Source organism: Vulpes lagopus, chromosome 8 (assembly GCF_018345385.1).
Source record: "Vulpes lagopus strain Blue_001 chromosome 8, ASM1834538v1, whole genome shotgun sequence".
In the NCBI taxonomy this organism is placed as follows: Eukaryota; Metazoa; Chordata; class Mammalia; order Carnivora; family Canidae; genus Vulpes; species Vulpes lagopus.
Genome location: NC_054831.1, coordinates 100,500,174 through 100,522,983, shown reverse-complemented (window position 1 = coordinate 100,522,983; position 22,810 = coordinate 100,500,174). Strand labels below are relative to the sequence as shown.

Here is a 22,810-nt window from a genome sequence, read left to right as displayed (position 1 = left end):
TGAATGCTTCATACACAGTGGGTTTGCATCACAACTGAGAAACATTGAGCTTGGGGAAATCTACCACTTTTAGAGCAAGTAGTAAGTAAAACCTGCTTTTTGTTCAGGGGGGGAATGTTTCCTCATTTCTCAAAAATTATCCTGTGAAATGGACTGGTTAAAGCATAAGGTTTGCAGACTTGGAATACCCAGCAAAATGTGGAGAATCACAAGAAGCCCAGGGAGACTGTCTCCCAATGTCTCAGTCTCTCTATCTCTCTGTGTCTAGTCTCTCTCTCTCAATGTATGTTCATAAAACCCTCCTCAAATGAGAATCTTTACCTTTATGTAATATGAACTGTTTTATTAAATACATAAAACCAACCATGGAAGTATTGTCTTGCTACTGCTGTTCACTTGTGAGGGTGGGCCCCATGTTCACCAAAGTCTCTTTTGTTCTTGTTCTTGTTTTTGTTCTCATTCTCTTTCTTTTTAAAAAATATTATTTGTGAAACTCAAGAGGAGAGCATTGGGTTTATTTTATGTTTGTTGATCTATTTCTATCTGTCTGTCATTTATCTATGTATCCTTAGTTCTTAGCACAGCATCATTATCAGTCCCACAAGGACCGTTCTTACTTAACATACGTAAATATGTATTTGTTTCTGTAATCCCATTTCCCATTCCACTTTCTTTTCTTCCATAGATAGCTACTCTAATATATTTGATATGTATATTTGAATCCATATGTATCCTTGTAAAATATCACAGATTGTTTATATATGTATGCGTCTGTTGTTTGTATACATAAACCACATCTTCTTTATCCATTCATCTTTTGATGGGCGTCTGTTTTTTAATCTTTTAAGTTTGAAATGATTTCAAGCTTACAGAAAAATTGATAGAGTAGGAAGATTTCCCACGTGCCATTTACTCAGATTCAAATATCATTAATATTTACCATGTTTGCTTTATATCTCTCTTCCTGTATATGTACATGTATTATTTTTCTGAACTGAGAATAAGTTATAGACATGTGTCTTATCCCTAAATATTTCAGTCTTTTTCCTAAAAGAAAAGATAATGTCTTCTATAGCACAGTATAACTATTAAACTGGAAAATTTAACATTGATATACTATTATCAAATATGCAGTCCATATTCAATTTTCACCAATTGTCCTAGCAATGTCTTTTATAGCTTCCCCCTGCCTAATCCAGTTTGCATAGCATTTAGTTGTTTCCCTTACGTCTTTAATCTGGACCAAGTTCTTGGCTTTTTTTGGTTATTTGAGTGTGTATGTAATTTTTGCTTATATATATATATATATATATATATATATATATATATGATATAATACTATAGATCTTTTCCCTTTTCTTAATTTTTTCCAGTGTTTTTAAGATCCACCCATATTTATATGTAGACATTATTTTGTTTGCTGTTTCCAGTTTCTGCTTAGTATCCCGTGATACGCATCTTCCAACATTTATTTATCCATTCCCCAGTGACAGACACCTAGATTATCTTTAGCAACTCGCTATTATAAATAACTCTGTCATGAACATCCTCAGACATGTTCCCTTTGGGGATATTCTTGGGATACATATTCAAGAATAGAATCCTTAGTTATAAAATATCTGCCTATTTAATTTGACAGAGTACTGCTGAATTGTTCTCCAGAATAGCTGCCTGGACCTCAGTACAACTATTGTATACTAAGCTCCCAGTTTCTCTACACCACTGTCAACACTTAGTTCTAGGTAACATTCTAAATTTTTGCCAGTATCATGGTTCTAAAGTGGGCTTTTACTTATTCTTTCTGATCATTAATGGGTTTCACTTCTTTTACCAACTCTTCCCTGAGATAGACTTTCCCCAGGAGGGAACCTATCTTTATTTTACCTTATTTTTTTTAATTTCAAGTTTTTATTCAGATTCTAGTTAGTTGACATAGACGGTAAAATTGGTTTCAGCTGTAGAATTTAGTAATTCATCACTTACGTCTGACACCCAGTGCTCATCACAAGTGCCCTTCTTAATCCCCATCACCGTTCTAGCCCATCCCCTGTCCACCTCCCCCAATCAATGCTCAAGTTTATTCTCTGTAGTTAAGAGTTTTTTTCTCTCCCTCTTTCTCTTTTTTCCCCTTTCCCCTCTGTTCATCTGTTTTGTCTCTTAAATTCCATAAATGAGTGAAGTCATATGGTATTTTCTTTCTTGACTGACTGATTAAGGAAACCTATCTTTAAATATTTATATGTGTGTGTGTTAACTACTCCAGCCTGATCAGCCTATTAGAGGGATCTTTTGAAGTTGATGTCGTGAATAGCAGTTGTAAACTCCCATCACCATAAGTGAACTCTTTAACATTGGTCAGGCCATTGCTGGAATTTCTTATATGTGAAATACAAGCTACAAAAGTATACATTCTCCTAGACAACTGAAATCTAAGTCCTTTAAGATAACTATCTGCATCTGACACCTAAAGATTGTTGGTAGAAATAGAACTTGTAATGTTTTCACCTTCATATACTTGAATTCATGAATTTTTTTAAAAAAATATTCAAGTGTAGTTGACATACAATGTTACATTAGTTTCAGGTGTACAACATAGTAATTTGACAGGTTTTTACATTATGCAATGCTCACCACAAGCATAGCTACCATCTGACACCATATAACGCTATTACAATATGACTTTTAGTATTCCCTATGCTGTGACTTTTGTTCCTATGATTTATTCATTCTGTAACTGGAAGCCCGTATTTCCCACTCTCTTCACTTGTTTTGCCCATATCCCTACCCCTCTGGCATCATTTTGTTCTGTATGTTTATAGGTCTGATTCTGCTTTTGTCTATTCATTTGTTTTTTTCACATATGAGTGAAATCAAACGAGTTTTGTCTTTCTCAGTCTGAATTATTTCACTTAGGCTAATATCTTCTAGGTCCATCCATGTTGTTATAAATTACACAATATTTATCTTTTAATTGCAAAGGATAAAATTTCTGAAGTACTGTAAATATTAGCATGCAAAAAAATAAAATTTTATATGCATCTTTTAAATATATCAGTTGAATCTAAATGCTATAGTATTTTGGTAACTTTCATTATACACTTAAAATATGTATTAAAAAAAGGCTCTTGTTTTGTAGTCAAAATTTACATCATTTTTTCCCTCCTTTAACTCAATACATCTGCTCCTTCTTTCTCAACCAGAATACTATCCTGATGTATATTCTAAGATATATTTTTATACTTAAAAGTATTTTAATTATATCACTATCACAAAAATGTATACATTGTGATTACATTTACAAAAATTCCTTTTATAATAAAGGAAAAAATTTTCCCTGGATTATATATTCATTACATTGCAATCATTGTTAGTCAATTATTGATCAGCAAAACATATATGTATAGCATCAAAAAATTTTTTAAAAAACTCATCAACTGTTCATTTGATTATATCCTCTTCTAAACTTGATGAAAACTAGAAATTACATGCTATTCAGTCATTAAAATAATTCTCTTTTTCAACATTGGTACGAAATGCTTCTAAGTATCTCTTGACACCCATGTTTTTAGACCACAAAGCAGTGAACTAATTAATGTAAAATTACAGATAGGTAAAGGATAAGTTTTTCTTTTATAAGGTGGGAGAAATAAGATATAAAATGGAGAAGCTTTGCTTTTTTTCTTAGAAGATAGTACATAAGGAAGCTGAAGATCTTGAAAATTATTTTCTTAAAGTCTTCTGTGTTTCCTATACCCATCTTCATTTGACTCAGGAATATATAATAAGGCTGCTGCTAAAAGGAAATAATTTTTTAAAGCTATCATCATTTGAAAAGAATCATAGTAGTATTCACATGATAGCATCAGCCTTTGAGAGAAGTATACAATATTGTTTATTGAATTATAAATTTACATTAAGGAGCTTTTTATGTAACTCCATGGCTGATTGTTTTGACATAATTATATCTAATTCTGTAAACTGTAAACTCTACCATCATGTTCCTAGAAGATCATTCAAAGAGACTGATTCCAGTGTGTTGGGGTCAAACAAGAAAACTAAATACTGGTGTTCATGGAAGGTCATTTGGTGTTTTAATTTAGGCTCTGGATATATACTCTTCTGTATTTCTCTTCCTTTGCTTATGTTAGTTCCTCCATGTGAATTACTAGTTTCTTTTCCTTGTCCCACATATGATATGACTTTATTATGACTCTTACTGTATTTATGAAAACCAATCCTTTCAGCTTCCTAAACACGTCTCAGATCTAATCCCACTTCTCTATCCAGTGCCCCATTCAGACCTACACCATTTGTCATTTGGTAATTATCTTCTATCTGCTTTCCATGCCTCCATTCTCTTCCCACTCCAGGGTCTCCACCATAGAATTATTATAATGACCTGTCTAAAATACAGATACAATTCTAACATTCTCCTTCTCTGAAATCTTAAGTTGCTCTTACTCACAAATCTTCAGTGTTTGTATTCTGCCAAAAGTATTAATATTTACTTTCACTTATTGTAATTCTCTGTTCTCAGCTACCTTTCCAATTTTTTCTCCAGCAATTATCTTCATCTATTTTATACTCTTGTCACACAAAATTCTTATTTCTTTGAACACATATCATAGTACATTTATTAGATGTCTCTATGGACACATAACTTTATTTTTTCACTAAGCGTAGCTTTTCGTTACCTGTGAAGAGAGACTAAAGTTTATGATTTATAATCGATATTGTTTTTATATCACATTGATAATAGCACTAAGCATAGCTATAGGACACGGAGGCGGGGGGGATGGCAAAGACAAGCTTTGAACAATAAAGGGAAACCGACGTAAAGAAAAACTCTATAATCATAATCCTAAATGTATCAAGATTTTTCAAAAGGTGTTTTGAAAACACACACATACACATACAAACATAAATTGCATATGTATTTAATTCTCCTTTATATGATAAGACAAATGATTTTTTCATTTGAGATTTAACCTAGAACTCAACGGACTATAACTATCTTTTTATAATTCTCTTTTAGATTCAGCATAGTGAGGTAGCATGAACTCTAGGATGTTGAAAGGCAGGTTCTACTAACACTTACTAACTTTATGATCTTTGATAGGTCATTTATCTTGCTAAATCGCAGTTTTTCGTACCTATAAAGTGAAAATTAATATATATTCCCTTTCTGCTCAAGGAAAGATTGTATCATTTAAGTTAACATTTGAAAGTATACGATCAATTAAAGAGATTTAAAAATAAATTCTATCATAGAATTGTCCTGTAGTCTCTTTAATCCTGTATTTCCTTAGAGGATCTTGATAGAAGATATATGTTGATAAGGCTAATAAATGATCAAATAAGGAAATAAAGGACATATTGGGGGTTCATTTGTTTTATTTATTTTATTTCTTTCTTTTATATTTCTTATGTTTCTTCCTTGTTAAAACAGTTTTGGTATGAACCATGATGGAATTGGAAATTCTTGTGGGACGAAAGGTCATGAAGCAGCAAAACTTATGGCAGCTCACATTACTGCAAATACCAATCCTTTTTCCTGGTCTGCCTGCAGTCGAGACTATATCACCAGCTTTCTAGAGTAAGTAATCTCTGGAGAGTGATGATGAATTGCTCCAGAAGTAAGCCATTGGTAGAAGCCCAATATGTAGTGCTTCGTACTGTATAATGAGTAACTTTTATAGGGTGATATTTCAGGCTGTTCCCAAAATATTTTAATATATCATTGTGGCAAATTTTTTCCTTCATACTCCAACAGAACTTGGTAGATTAGAGAAATTGGAGCAAGGCTATAAGTGGAGTTGATGATGTGAGTGTCAGAAATGTTCAATAAATGGGAAACAATGTCAGAAAGAATTTAGATTTACACAGTTTAATAGAGCATAGGCCAAACATTAATTCGGTGATTATCTATTTCATTTTGTTGTTGAAAAAACTGAATTTCTCAGGAATGCTGAAGTATCTAATAGTAACAAACAACAACAACAAAAAACCAAACACCTAGGAAATGAAAATGAGAAAATGAAAATTTGTCATTGAAAATTTATTTTGTGACTCATCTTTTCTGCAGTTTGAGAACTTCTTTGCTGATCTTTTAATGTATATTTGAGAGTCTGGTTATTTAAGTGTGAAATAAATAAATTAGCTGAGGTATAACTGTTTATGAAAGCAGATTTCCTTTCACATCTTACCTGCATAGGACTTTAGGATTGGACTTTAGAAGCTCATAGACTTAGGTCTCACTTTCTAACTGTGTTACCATGGGCATGTTACTTAACCTTTCATAATCTTCAGTGACCTCACTTGTTAAATGAATTAGGTAATAATACACACATCATGAGGTTGTTACATATATAATTATGTACAATGTTATAATGTATATGAAACAGTAAACATTCATTAAATGGTATATGTTATTTTAAATAATATGAAGGCTTTAAGCCTTATTGTTCTATCATTACTTTTAACTGTTTTGAGCCATTGTTTTCTTTGGAAGGAGAGATTAAATGCTCTGTGAAAAGTTGAATCATAGAAAAAGCACACGTGAACAACAAATTCTTTTTAAAAACTGTCTTTCTTCAAAATTCACATTTATATTACTGTGGTCTAAAATCTTAAAAATTCAGATAGGTTATGTAAGGTAATATTATTTACTAAAGTTTTGATTCATATCTGCTAATCGCTGAAACTTCTGAAAACTTAAAATTATGAATTTTTTAAAACCCCAAATGAGATTTTAAATTACCTAGCACAATGATTTCATCAGAGATCAAAAGATAAATGCTTAAAATTGGCTTTTTTGAATTAATTAATGTAATAATGAAATAGAAGGAATTGGGAATACATATTAGAAGGTAGTTTCTCTGAATAATTATGCTATAATCTAAATTTTTTAATGTTAGTAACAGGTAATTATAATACTGTACTTGCCTAGTGCCTAAACTGGGTTGAAGGCTGTAAAGATAGACCACAGAGCATTTGTTTGACATCTTTTGGTAGTTTTTCACACAAAGCACTAGTATTATCATTTTCCAAGATGCTTTTAATGAGATCATATTACCTAAATTTTAAGCATTGTTGAGGATCTGCTTTCCCCAGAAATCAAGCCAGATCTGGAATTTCTCCTTTGACTTGGCTCATGTTTTTATAATGGAATCTTAGTGTCTATCACCAGAAAGACAAACTGTATAACATGCTTAGTAATCCTGTGCATTTTTGAAGGCTTCTCTCCTGGTGTTTTTTTGTTTTGTTTTGCTTTGTTTTGTTTTGTTTTGTTTTGTTTTGTTTTTTTGCAAGTACCAAGTTTCTTTCTCCCCTATCCTGTTTATTTTGTACAGCCTATTTGCTAGGACCATCTCTGTATACCTAACAAAGACCAGTTTTGATCTCTTGCCAGACCTTGCCTTGATGAAACTATATTAAGGCTGTTAAAATACTCTGAAAGGGAATTCCTAAATTACTAATAAAATACTATAAAGAAATCACCACAGATCTGGTGAGAGATGTAAAATTATTACTAGTTGCAATAAAGTGTTCCATTGAATTAATTAAAAGAATTAATCCACAAAGCATTATTTAAGCCTTATTGCCTCTTTGCATTTTGTATGTAAGCATGATTAGTGTTGACAGGGTTTTAAAAGGCTTATTTATCCTGTATTTTATAAAAATATTTCTATTGTACATCCTCATGGAAATGCTCACAAAGTTAAATCCATTAGTAAAAAAAATAGATATTAAAGACAAAGGGTAGAAATTTGGGGAAAGTTGTCTTTTTTTTCCTTTCTTGATAATAAACTCAACAACTCTGATTATAATCTGACCAAGCAATAAGGTTTTTTGTTGTTTTTTTTTTTTTTTTTTTTTTAAACACAGGGCCCTTTAAAAAGGTCAGTTCACTGGAGCACAAAGACATAATAGTAACTTTCTTGAATTTCTTTGTTCCTTTTTATTAATGCAGTTGGCTTAATTGCTTTAACAGCTATGTGTGATATTTTTAAAAATCCAGTGATGTTTTGATCAGGAATTGAGGTTACATTTATGTTTTATAGTTGGCTCAAAAAAACTCATAACATTTTATTTTAGTTTCTCTTCTCAAGAAAAAGAAATCTTGAAAGATGAATTGTTTAGGAACTGTAGCCCAGCCAACAAAATGCATACCTTTCTTTACTTAGTGACTGTATAGGCCCAAGATGATGGTGGATTTCAACAATGAGCTTTCTATGATTTATAGAGAATCACTATTCACTATGTTCAACTGAAAACAATTCCATGGCCTTTAAGTGCCAATAGAGTAAAAGTCTCTCATGTCTTTCTGAAACACTAGGTGCTACTGATCAATCAGGAGATGGTGTTTACCAACTCCCAATATTTTTTTTCAGATTTCTTAAACTCGGTGATTCAATAAGTGGTTCATGAATCGCCCAGAAGCCGTCCTGATTAAATAATAAAGAACCCATTTCCGTTAAAATGGACGTGTTATGCCAGCTTCTGATGTTTTCGACGACGGCTTTGCAGGTAGTGTCCTTCCTATCTGCCTGCGGGACTTATTTACTTATTTATTTAGAAAATAGAGAAAGATGAACCTGGTATTATGGCTCACACTCATTGATGACTATGGGCTAATTTACCAGGCAGTGGAAGGCAGCCAGTAGTTTAGGCCAGTTTTTCATACATTTTCCACCACTTAGTGGTAGTACAGAGTAATTTCATATAGTTTTCAAAAATTCCGGAGCCTCTGTGAATCAATTCTTGCTCTATTTAAATTAAAGTCTGTTAAATTGTTTGAACTGTCAGAGATCCATAGCAAAATTTCCTACAGCTCCAAATTAAATACAGACTAGCCATTTTCACAGAAAGGATGGAAGCTGAATAAAAGAAAGGCAATATTATGGTAGAAGGTGAACTAGAAAGAAAGAGCTACAGGGAAAGTGATATAAGATGAACAGGATGACTAAGACACTCACATTTCCTCTATACCAATTACCTTTGAAAGTCAGTATCAATAATTTTAAATGGAAAACAATTTCATAGATGGGACCCTCTTTTTATATGGAGCCCAAGAAACAGCAAAACAGGTTTCTCCTCTTTCCATTTATTAGGCATATTTTGGGGACTTCACCTTAACCCATAAAAATCTTTGATTAAGTCATAATTACATATGGAGAAGAGCATAACCAAGTAAGTCATTTGTAGTACAGTGTTTGTTTGTTGGAAGCCTCAAATTCAGTTATATTCAAGCATCCTAATCATATAGATGGCAAGAGAGAAAGGTCTTACTTTTAAGTAAGAAAGGTCTTACTTACAGTTGGACTTTTAGAAGGTAGTTATTATTTGTTTTATGAAGATTGACAAAGCAGTTTACAATGACATAGTAGGTAAGACACTTGACTTGCCATGGATAATACAATCTAATTCATTTTTGTTTAAGTGTATGAGCACTATTTTGTGGTAAAAATAGGAGTTGGCATTAAATGTTAACTTTTTGTTGTTGTTGTTAAAAGACTGTTAAGATATATATATAGGATTACATAGAAAAATTTATTTTTTAGATTGTCCCACTGTGTTGTAGGCTGAAGGTCTACATAGTATAATTGTTTAAGTAAAAAATAAATCTAAATTTGCAATTAGGAGAATGTGCTCACATGTTCTGGAAACAAAGCCAAGGGTACATATTTTATATAGGGATCTGTAAATTTTAGCTGAAGACTCAACTCTGGCTCATGTTCCCATTTCAAGGCTAATTTTCAAACTATGTAAATCAGAGTTCTCTAAATTAGAGGTAGACTACATAAAATATGATTTTGCTATCATGCTGCAAAGATTTCTGGAAATGTAAATGTACTTTGATTTACTAAGAATTTCATAATCTAGGAAAAAAGCATGTTCTCAAGCTAATACACATTCTTTTTTCTGTCTTGTCTTAGATGCATAAACAAAAGTAGGGTGTATTATTATCTTTATTGCTGTAGATATTAACAAAAATTGGGCTTTTAGTAGTGAAATGTATGTTGCTAGAGAAATTCTCAGAGTTCTAGTTTTTATGTATATGGTTTTGCTCAGGACCAATATATCAGTGCTTAATAACAATAAGTTATAATAGTATCTCATAGATGGAAAATGATAGTGCTTTTCATTTAATTTATTTATTAACGAATGAGGTTTATGTTTTCTTAGTGGAAAAATTTACATATGACCAAAACACAGACCATCTGTGCTTAAAAGTGCCATATCATGAGAAAATTCAAGTAGATTTATACTACTCTTATTATTTTGATAAGAGTAGCATAAATAATACTAGATTTAGCATCATAAGAATTGTATGGTTATATCCAACTAACTGGAACCCCAGATTTAATAACAGTTACTCCTAATCTCCATTTTGTTAAATAGACTCAATTACAAAATGTAAGAAAATAACTCATCTAATATTTTTGAGAAAGGAAAAAACATTTGTGCCTGGAGACCTGTACAAAAATGTTCATATCAGCATACTTGACAATTTTCAGAAATTAGGAATAATGTAAATGCTTATTAATAGAAGAATGGATAAATAATTATGCCATAGTCTTAAATGGAATATTAAAGAATGATATCAATGAACATAATATTGAACCAAAGTATAAAATCACAAATAAAAATCTATAGCATGACTCCTTTTATGTAGTTCAAAAATAGGCAGATTAATAATTGAGAGATGAATAATTACTAAGAAAATCATGGAAATAATTATTTTAAAAGTCAGAATGTTAGTTCTTCTAGAGAAAGTGAGGGGTGTAATTAGGGTTAAGCTCCTGGGAATTTTATAAGAGGAAAAAATAGACTTCCAGGGTTAAATATACATCTCTCTGATTCATATCCTCTACCTTCTATACTTATATCTGTGATATTTCATAATGGCAATTGATGACTCAGAAGCATGGTAATATCCAGAAATATTATTTTCTAAGAATTAATTAAAGTAATCATGATCAGGAGGTTTAACTTACTTGAAAGTTTTAGGAAAATAGCACATTTTAGTAACACTATGCAAAAAATATTTTTGTCACTTAGCCTCCAGTTAAGAATTAAAATATGAAAACTACCCCCCACCCCAAATAGTTTAACCCAGGTTTTATGGTATATATATCAAATATGGTTAGTAAAAAAAATGTATACTACATTTTCTACCCAAAATGTAGGAACAATTTAAATCAATCTTGAAGATAATCCCTACCCTTGCTTTCCCAGAACCGATAAAAATAAGACACATGACATGCCATTAGTGGTTCGTATGATAGTATGGCCAAACCCATTTAAAAAGGCCTTTGTTGATGCCTTATTTCTAAATACACGTCGTTTTGATAAAGATCTATATGTTTTTGTTTATATTTTATTTTATACAGTATTTTATTCTTCTGCAAAAATATAAGGAAAAGAATAAGACTTGTCTAGATATTTAATTAGACCACATTAATACAAAGCAGTAAATACTTCTAAAAAACTGAAACAAAAATCCACTTATGGAGTAAACTTTATCAAAAGACTGTCCACAGGTGACCACAGCGCATGCCTTCTTTATTGTCTGGAGGCCTTTCCAATGGTTGTCTAATTTGGTATTTTTAAAAGAACATGAACCATGGTTAGAACACCATTAATACCTTGGAACAAGAACTTTAGACAAATGAATTTTCTTGCTTCCTTCTGGGTTGAGCCAAATTTCAGTTTGCTATCAAAAAAATTTTTTTCCGCAAGGTATCTATTCCCAAAGTCTTTTGGGGGGTCCATATAGTATTTTCTCTAGGTTTTTAAGTTAATTTTCTATATCTACAAGTAATTATATATAATAATTTTTAATAGATTTTTGAGTTAGTGCTACTTAGGTGAATTTATTGTATAGTTGCTTTGTTATGCCATCGGCAAATATTTTTACCAATGGAACCCTGTACTTAAATCCTTCAGTAGTTAAACTTTTCCCATTAATTTATACTATTACTTGACTTGATTTTTTTTTTTTACATATTTCAACCCTTTCATAAAGACTTTTGTAATTTTGTTGTAGATGGAACTGAAACTGATATTTTAGAAGAAAAATTATGGGCTTAAACTGCTAATTGATTTATTTCATGCATATTGCATTTTATCAAAATTGTCTTCTTTCAGTATACTTTTCACATTTCACTGCTTTATCATTAATCTTAATATAGAAATTTGAATATGCATATCTATATAGATTAAAGATACTTTACATAATAAAAGGAGCTTGCTATTTTAAAAATTCATCTAGAAATAATTTCTCTTATTACAGTGCATGTCAATTTCTCAAAGTTCAATAAATAGGAAATAAAAGCATTCTTTCATGAAAACTGGACAGCAGGGTGAAAATAAGTTGTTTTCTGTTAAATACCTTGAAGAGTGACAAGTGAAATGATTATAATAACCAATAATAAACCCATCTATATTAGTGCAACATTTATTATTTTTATCCAAATATTTTTATTGATGAAAAACCAATCAAGAGGGGCATAAAGGAAAGGAAAGGGTGCAAAGAAGACAGTGTTCTGCCCGTGGGTTTCTGAATCTATCACCTTGTGAGTCGTATGGTTCAATTTTTAAAAGGTATTAATTTGCTCCTGTGCAAATACACATTTTAATATAGCAAATTAACTTTTACATTTTAAGAAGTATGATAAAATAGTAAGTGAATATGAAACTCGTTATTATACATGGCTCTTTCTTAACTTATCTATAAATGAAAATTTGTACTGTCCTAAATAATAGTTGAGGAACTTCTACTTGTGAAATTATTTTCCTTTGGCAAAGTGGATGGAAAAGATTTGGAAAAAAAAACACAAGTGCTGGCACAATTGACAGGAATGTTGGAAAAAATTTTTAAATGTTGGCATAGGAATTCTTTAAAAATTCTAAGTTACTCACATGTGAAATGAAAGTAAAAAAGCATCTGTCCTATTTTATGCACACTGACTAAAAAAATGAACAATTATCTTTAGCAAAGTATAAAGCTCTTTAAACTAAGGTATTCCATCTGTATTTTGGCGATCTTTATGTTATTTGTTCCACTGAATTAAAATATTATGTTTGAGTGCGAGCATACTTTGAAAGCAGAAATTTGCAGAGAGGAGAACATTCTCTTTTCCAACTCTGATGACCCTAGATGAAATATGAAATTTTTGAGAGACTAAACACTTCTAATATACTTGAGAGAACTTTGGATCTTGGCCTCATCTGTCATTCTGCCCATTTATTATTGAAATATTTCAAGAACCTTTGGACATGTCTTACTACAGCATCTATTGTTTTGCCCAAGTTAGAGGAGTATATAGATTAGGTCTTTAAGAATGACAACCATAGTAGCTGGTTTTTTTTGTTTTGCTTTGTTTTTTTTTTTTTTTTTAATTTTCCACATTTTATGTTTTGAATTCTACTACCAGATGTGGTTGTATTTTCATGGAAAACAAACAAGAAGCTTAGAGTAATATGAAATTCTATTTTGATTCCTTGAGAAATTAGTTTAAATCAGTATTTTAAGGCCAACATGACATTTTGAGATTGTTGTCTGAGATGCTTTTATTGTGTCTTGGTGCTGGAAAAAACTACTGGGGCTCTTTTTCACATTTCAGTAAAGTTATTCTATTCTGCTATGTGAGTATTTGTTGGTAGAATGTATTGCTTTTCATGCATCAAGTTATTAAAACAAAGAGTTCGACACATGGTTTCATAATTGTGATGGAAATAGTCCATAGTGTACCTAATTTCCTTTGATCCTTTATGTTGAACAGTTCAGGCCGTGGTACTTGCCTTGATAATGAGCCTCCCAAGCGTGACTTTCTTTATCCAGCTGTGGCCCCAGGTCAGGTGTATGATGCTGATGAGCAATGCCGTTTCCAATATGGAGCAACATCCCGCCAATGTAAATATGGGGTAAGAAGTCTTAATCCTTATGTTTAGTCACTTACATGTGTTCTTTCATGACACAAATATTAAGTTAGATTTTAACTGAGTGTAGTTTACCACTGATAACATCATTAATTCAAGTATGGCTTTTGGCACACTGCTTTTTTTCTGATATAAATTGTTTATCTATTTCTAAATATTTGAGTAATCTTAGGTTTCAAACATCTTGTGAAGGATACAGGTAGAATTTTAATAATTTATGATTTATTTCTTTTTTAAGTCCTAGCTTATGATGCCAACTTTAGTTTGTCTTTTGAAATGTTATGGTTTTGAAAACTTCCCCCTCCCAGCCTTTTTTGGTACTTTAATAATTGGGTTTAAGAGAATTTTCACATTGGCTAGGAGCATTTATTTTAATTTATACTTTTTAGTACTGAGTCATTTCAAGTTGCTTCACTCACTGCCCACATTCTAACACAACAACTGAGTGGGGACAAGATGACATTAACCCAAATAGAAAAACAAGGAAAATTACTGTGGAAAAAAATGTAGGTTTCATAATTGACTCTTCATGTCTGCCTAAAACAGTAGGCAGTGGATGGAGCAACCTGAAATGACTCAGTACTAGAAAGTGTAAATTAAAATCAAATAAATAATATTATATCTAGAAATAATAAGTTTTATTGAGAAAAATATCAATGTTTAGTATAGAGACATATTCATAGAAGGTTCACAGTGTAAACATGCTGAATGAAAGAAGAGGATTTTTAAATGGCAAGTTGTAAGAAAAATTCAGGTTTAAAGCATAAGTTTGGGCGGGGGGTGGGGGTGACTGGGTGATGGCCACTGAGGGGGGCACTTGATGGGATGAGCACTGGGTGTTATTCTATGTGTTGGCAAATTGAACACCAATAAAAAATAAATTAAAAAAATAAAGCATAAGTTTAACAGCTTAGTTTCTATTTTTATGCAAATACTGTTTAAATCTCTTTTTAAAAATAATAACAAAAAAGGAATTAAGTTTTAAGGTAGAAAATACTAAATAATATATACATTATTCTGTACTAATTATTCCCCTTGGGTTCAGTACAAAAGAAAATGATTTTTTAAAATATCCCTTGGGTGACAAGTATATTCTTATTCTTGGTGGGCTTTGACAGCATATTTTGTGCACCAGATTTAAAGATTTTGTGCAACTATCTAAATATCTAAAGCCTAGAATAAGACTTTGGTCTTTCTTGTCTCTCTGTACAGAGTCTCCTGTTATTATTTCTGTATGATTTTAGGTTTTTTGTTTCTTAGGTTGTTTTTTCCTACAGAAAATGTTGGTCAGATTTCAATCATGGTCTTTTTATATACTTGTAGTTTAGTAGGTTGAAATTCATGACCAAATGAGATTACAGATTTTCTATTATTCTTATCTATGATCTCATTTCTTTATTAAGAAGTGAAATAGTTTATCTAATTTTAGTTTTTTTTATTGGAAATTGAGTTTTAACTGCACTTATGTATTTTTATATTAGATAATTTATATTATCAGTTTTGCAGGACCTATGAATACATTTTTTTCTTTCTTCAATAATTAATACAAATTTTCACCTGATCATCCTCTCTACCTGTATATTTCATTTATTTTAAACTAGTGGATTTGAAGTGAAGATAAGTAATTGCAAAATTGTACATTTTCAGTTTATGTTCCTTATATTTAGCTTTTTTTTTTTTTTAAGATCTTATGTATTTATTTGAGAGATAGAGAGAGCAAGAGCAGGGGGAGGGACAGAGGAAGAAGAACAAGCAGACTCCCTGCTGATCAGGGAGCCGGACACAGGGCTCAATCCCAGAATCCTGAGATCATGACCTGAGCCATAGTCAGACATTTAATCAGCTGAGCCACCCAGGTGCTCCCTTTTATATTATCTTTATGTGTTATGTTTATAAAAACTTTTATAATAGATATAAAATAAAATTTGAAAACTTGAGGAAAGGCATTAGCATCTTACAATCCTATACGATTTTACATATTTTATCATTAATCTTTTCACTTTGATTTGCAGCAAAATGGTTTTCTTAGACTCATGTACTATATGAAAATGCTTATGCTACCTTTTCGTAATTTGATAAAAATTGTAATTATCTATTAATAGTTTGTAGGTGGTGAAACTAAAATACAGAATGTGATTTACCTACCCCAGGGTAAAGACAAAAAAAAATTTTAAGATTTTTTATTTATTTATTCATTATATATATATGTATATATATATATATATATACATATATATATAATGTGAGAGAGAGAGAGAGAGAGAGAGGGGCACAGAGACACAGGCAGAGGGAGAAGCAGGCTCCATGCAGGGAGCCTGATCCCGGGTCTCCAGGATCATGCCCTGGGCTGAAGGCAACGCTAAACCGCTGAGCCACCCGGGCTTCCCTAAAAACAAAAATTTAAAAGGTCTACTTTACTTCCATTTTCTATTAAGATAAAGATAACTTATATTCTATTTCAGGAGATACTTTTTATCAATGTTCATCAAATGTCTATTTCTAAATATCTTCTTAAAAACAAAATAAAACAAAACACCTCCCCATCTTATTCCAGTCTTTTTTGAGAGAGAGGGGATCTAGAGAGCTTTCCTAAACTTATTTTCAGGGTTATAAATTCTCAGGTGGTGAAACCCTGAGTGCTGGGTTTGAGTTTTATATTTTTTTTATCGTATGTAAATAGTTAGGACCTTCAAGGCAAGGTATAAGTACAGATGAGCAGCATACAAAATAAGATCCTACTAGATCATCTAAAAAGTCTACTAGCTGTATCATCAAATACTAAGGGTGCTTATGATGTGTTGATTAAATTGCACTGCAAATCAAACAGTATCAGTTAGTCTTAAAAATGTGGGTTTTTTTGCCTATTTAGAGGAAAATTGCTCCCTGTAAAGTTCTATAGGATCTGTTGTCTCACTCTTCTTCCATTTCAATTTGTCTCTTTAGCAGAAAGGAATTATCAAAAGTAGATTAACAAGAACATTTTATAATAATAATAAGCTTAAACTTTGGAAGGAACTCACTAATGAGCCCATATATTTTAAGGGATGTGGGTGATCTTTGCTCTCTAAAAAAAAGCACAGATTAATTCAAGACTCAGTCTCAAACATAACTCCACATTTCTTTATTCTGTCACTGTAAATCATATCCTAAACATTGTTTTCATATATATTTAATGGATCAGTATAGGTCAGCAATATCCAATACATAATTTACTGGTAATTGTCAATTGGTGTTGCCCTCATGACACTTTTTAACAGAAATAGAAGAAAAGAAAAAAAGAAGGGTGAAAATTCACAGAGAACCATTAAAGACCCTGAATAGCCAAAGTAATTTTGAGCAAGAAGACCAAAGCTGGCAGCATTATACTTCCTGATTTAAAAAGCTGCAGTAATCAAAATAGTATGATCCTGGCATAAAAATAAACATAATAGACCAATAGAACAGAAGAGAGACTAGACATAGAGCCATGCATATATGACCAATGGATCTTTGACCAAGGCCCCTTGGTCAAATATACAATGGGGAAATGATAGTCCCTTCAATAAATGGTATTGAAAAATTGGACAGCCACAGGCAGAAGAATGAAGCTGGACCCTTATTGTACACCATACACAAAAATGAATTCAAAATGAATTAAGGACTTTAATGTAAGACTCAAAACCATAAAACTCCTGGAAAAAAACATAGGGAAAAACTTCTTGATTTTGGCAATGATGAAAAGGCAACTTATGGAATAGAAGAAAATACTGCAAATTGTGTATCTGATAAAGGATTTCTGTCCAAAATATATAAGGAACTCCTACAACTCAGTAGCAAAAAAAAAAAAAAAAAGAAACAAAACAAAACAAAAAACCAAATAACCCAATTAAAAAATGGGCAAAGAACTAAATAGACATTTCTTAAAAGAAGACCTTTAGGGGATCCCTGGGTGGCTCAGCGGTTTAGCGCCTGCCTTTGGCCCAGGGCATGATTCTGGAGTCTCGGGATTGAGTCCCATGTCAGGCTCCCGGCATGGAGCCTGCTTCTCCCTCTGCCTGTGTCTCTGCCTCTCTCTCTCTTTCTCTCTCTCTCTATGTCTATCATGGATAAATAAATAAATCTTTAAAAAAAAAAGAAGTCCTATAAATGGCCCATAGGTATGTTAAAAGGTGCTCAACGTCACTAATCATCAGGAAAATGCAAATCATAACCATGATGAACTATTACTTCACACCTCTTAGGATATTTATAATAAAAATAAATAAATAAATGCAAATACAAAAGAAAACAAATATTGACAAAAATGTGGAGAAAGGGGAACACTTGTGCACTGATGGTGGAAATGTAAACTGGTACAGCCACTGTGGAAAACAGTGTGGAAGTTTCTCAAAAAAAAAAAAAAATAAAACTACCATATGATCCAGTAGTCCCACTTCTGGATGTATACCTAAAAGAACTAAAATCAGCATGTCAAAAAGATATATTCATGGTAGCTGAGCTGTGGAATCAGCATCTCAAAGAGATATGTGTATTCTCAAATGCATTGCAACATAATTCACGATAGTTGAGACATGGAAGCAACTTAAATGTCCATTGACAACAAATGGATAAAGAAAATGTAAGAACGTACAATGGAATATTATCCAGGCCTTCGGAGGTGGAGATCCTGACTTTTGTGACAACAAAGTATCTGCTAAGTGAAATAAGGCAAATAAGGAAGAACAAATACTAAATGATGCCACATATGTGCAGAATCTGAAATAGTCAAACTTATAGAAGCAGAGAGTAAAATGGTGGTTGCCAGGGGCTAGGGAAAATAAAAAATGTGGAGGTAATTTGTTGAAGGATACAAAGTTCAGTTATCAGATGAATAAGTATCTATATAAGTATCTATATAAGATGAATAGATATCTGGGGTACAGCATAGTACCTACAGTAAACAATAATAAATTGTATACTTAAAAATTTCCAAAGAGGGTAGAACTTATGTTAAGTTTTCTTATGACACATACACAAAATAATACAGAGGACGGGAGGAAGCCTTTGGAGGTGATGGATATGTTCAGGGCATAGTTTGTGATGATGGTTTCATGGATGTATACTTATCTCCAAATTCCTCAAATTGTATGCATTAATTGTGTGAAGTTGTTTGTGTGTCAGTTATACCTTAATCAAGCGTTTGGAGAGAGAGAGAGAGAGAGAGAGAGAGAGAGAGAGAGAGAGGCAGAGACACAGGCAGAGGAAGAAGCAGGCTCCATGGAGGGAGCCCGATGCGGAACTCGGTCCCGGGTCTCCAGGATCAGGCCCTGGACTGAAGGTGGCGCTAAACCGCTGAGCCACCTGAGTTGCCCCAAAACAGAGTATTTTAAATAACATTCTGCTCATTACTATCCTATTATTATTATTATCATTATTACTATGACCTTGAATTATTGATAGATTTTACTTGGGCATTGTTTCCAGTGAACAGCAGCCAACTTGTTCTTGTAAACTTCAGATGGCAAAAGGTACATTAAGCATGCAAAGTGTTTTACCTTTACCTGGCACATGGCAAACGTTCAGTAAGGATTTCCCTTTCTTCTATAAATTATGTTATCCATGATACCGTTCCTCTATAGTTGATATGCTGGTAGTGCTGTAGGAGAATATAAGTCATCTGTATTTGGGGAGCATTTGAAGATATTCTAAGCTCATTCACATCCTTCAGTCTCAGCTCTAATGCATTTTCTCTTCAGACAGACCTCTGTCCAGTCAATCTACAGACAAAGCCTTCTCCCAGTTTTTTTCTTTCACATTATGCTTGAAATAGCAGTCATTTCAAGCCATAATCATTCTATTGGATTACTCATAATTATTTAAATGTCATCTTCTAGGTAAGGCTTCCCCTAGCAATTTTATCTAAATCTGTGTGTGCACACGTGCACATACACATGCACAAGTGCACTTCCTGTCATTTTCCTTTCTTTATTTCTCTCCTTAACGTTTAATATTTTTAAACATACTATATATTTTGTTAATTCATCATGTTTTTGTCTGCTTTTCCCACTAGATTTTTCCTGGGCACAGAGATTTTACCAGTTTCATTCCCTGTTAATTTCCCTAACACATAGAACAGAGCCTGGCTCATGATAGGTGCTCAGTAAATATTTGTTGGAAGAGTGAACTGATCAATTATAATAGAACATAAGGTCCATAAGAGTAGGAATCCCACCTCCCTTATTCATGACTGTTTACATGATGCCTGCCTTATAATATGAGCTCAAAATATTTGCTGAATAAATGAGTGAGAAGAATTATTTGGTGAAGAGATAGTGGGGAGAAGACCTCTGTGGCTTTTTTGTGTATTTGAAGAGCTGCCAGAGGCTAGTGTTGCTGTAGCTCTCAAAGCAAGTACCATATAAATGAGATAGAAAAAGAGGCTAGGGGTCAAATCTGTATGCACCTTAATAGGCTGCGTTAAAAATTCTAGGTTTTTATCTTAAGAGCAATGGGTAATTATTGAAGGTGTTTCAATGAATGAGACCAGGAAGGATATTGATGTGCAGAAAATCACAGGATTTCTAAGACATATTGTGTCTTACTAAACAAATGTAATTCTGTGATCTAGGGAAACCGTATTAGAAAGTCAAAGAGTTAATATAAAATGATCTATGTCCTCTTCCCTCTTCTTTTCTATTCCTCTCCCAACACATTCTACACAGAGTACTTAAAGCAGCTCTGTCACGGTTGATACTCCCTTGTAGCAATGCCCTTGCTTTTCATACTGGAAGGTACTACACCATAACTCCATACACCATAACTGAGATTAATATGAAACTGTTTGTGTATAGAAATTCAATAATTTTGATGTGAAGTTTGCAGAATCATGGGTATTGTGGTGGATACAGAACATACAAAGAGAAAATATGACACAACTTTGGGAATTTTAAGCCTTCTCATTAGTTTTAAATCTTTCCAGGGGAAATGTGTTTGGGTCATACACTGTATTTTAGTTATATTAAGGATTAATGAGAAAATAATCTAAAAGTGGTTAAGTATGCCTTTTTTGTTCCACACTTTAAATGATGGCAGATTTTTAGGATCTAATATTAGAAATGGAAGATCACAAAGAATATATATGTTTATATACAAAACTGGGTTTATTAATTTGTAGTAACAAAGTACAGTTGATATTTAGTCAACTCTCCTCAAGTGTACACATTTTCTCACCTCAGGAAATCTACTCAGTAGGCCAATTAATTATCAAAAGTTTATTTGGTAAGCATAGAATTAAGATATAGGATGGTATAAATTATTTTTATTAATATGTTAACTAATAACTATAATAAGAATACTATCAAGCTATATCTGCCTGAAATATAGCTATTTGTAGGCAAAGTAATCTGCTGAAGATAAGATAGTTGACTTGTCTAATCAGGGTATCCTCCTTCTGGAGAGTACTTAATAAAGTCTGACATATTTTGTCTCTCAGATTCAAGTTTTTAATGTTTTCATGCTTACTCCCTTTTGTTTATTATTTTATCACCACCAATTAGTTAAGATTCAAGTCACTATTGCTTTCTACTTGAGAATCATTCTAATAAAGAGACTTTATGAGTCTTTTTAGGGAATTGTTGGCTACCTACCAATTTTTTTTTAAGAGATGCAGATAGCTTGGGAAAGGGTGATAGTGAAATACTTAGAAGTACATATAAGGGAAGTTTAAAGAAATAGAGTTTGAGTAGCCTATAAAAAGGAGGCTAAATGTTGGCCTTAAAACTGTCTTCAGACTTTGGAACATTTATTATAGTTTGATAGCTGGTAACAAATTGTTCTCCTTCCCTAGCAAGAGCAAAAAAACCACAGTTGTCTTAATTTTTACAGCTGGGAGATTGTAGATGAGGCAGTAGGAAGAATTTCAAGTTATTAAATGTTGGAATGTTGCACTGAGGGTGATTGTAGAACCACTTCCCTTGCAGATTTTAAGGTGGTGTAAATATTCTACAGTGTGGTTTGATATGGAAATAATATTCATGGTATTATTTTAGCACTTCAATATTCTTTTGGAGTCCAAACACATATGCTTATTAGGCATATGTTTAATAAGAAATTGATTTTGTTTTTATTTTCCCTTAAATTTCAACCCAAAATTTTAGTTCCATAATTACTTGTATTCTTTTTTTTTTTTTTTTTTTTTTTTACTTGTATTCTTAAAGATCACTTGTTTTGCTTTGGATTTGCTTCTTAGAGATATTTTTCAAAACTTTTTAATCATTTTTTTAACCTCTTCAAATTGATAATTATTTAACTTGCATTTCTAGATTAGTTCTTTGTTAAATATATGTGTGTGTGTGTATATATATATTTGTATGCATATATATAACAAAAATACATGTCTTTCTAGGATCTCTTATATTTAAATTATCCACACAACAGGATTAACCTATTGAAAGCTGAAATAAGGGTACATTATTCTCTTTCTTCAGATGGCTACTAAACACCTGGAGCCAGGCCACGGGGTCACCATATGTTGGTTTTCAATTTTCCTTTGTGTGATACCATGATAAGTAACCTTTCTAATCATTGATGCTCCTTTTTGACCTCTTCAGGCTCTACTCTCCCCTTTGGCCGTCAGGATCCTTTATTGCAAACAGCTGTTGAGAGATGTTACTTACTGATAGGGTAATGAGGACAAAGAAAATGTTTCATATTCAGAACTAAAGACCCAAGATGGCATAGGATTTAGGGTTTCTCAAGGGCAGAAAATGTGTATATGTTTCTTCTATGATCCTTATATTTGTTTAAAAATTTTAAAAAAATCATCTAGCAACAAAGAGGCCATTTTCTCTTTGTATACTGTTTTACTTTCTTATTGACAAAGTCATTATAAAATGCTTTGGTAATT

General features: G+C 32.2%; 1 protein-coding gene across 1 annotated transcript in view; it reads left to right on the top strand.

Moving 5' to 3' along the window:
• Window positions 1-22,810, top strand: part of ADAMTS6 (ADAM metallopeptidase with thrombospondin type 1 motif 6) — a 278,857-nt gene that overhangs the window by 145,598 nt on the left and 110,449 nt on the right. The window contains exons 9-10 of the mRNA XM_041767368.1: window positions 5,450-5,596; window positions 13,791-13,932. Coding sequence (XP_041623302.1) covers window positions 5,450-5,596; window positions 13,791-13,932 — 289 coding nt within the window. The remainder of the gene's footprint in view (window positions 1-5,449; window positions 5,597-13,790; window positions 13,933-22,810) is intronic.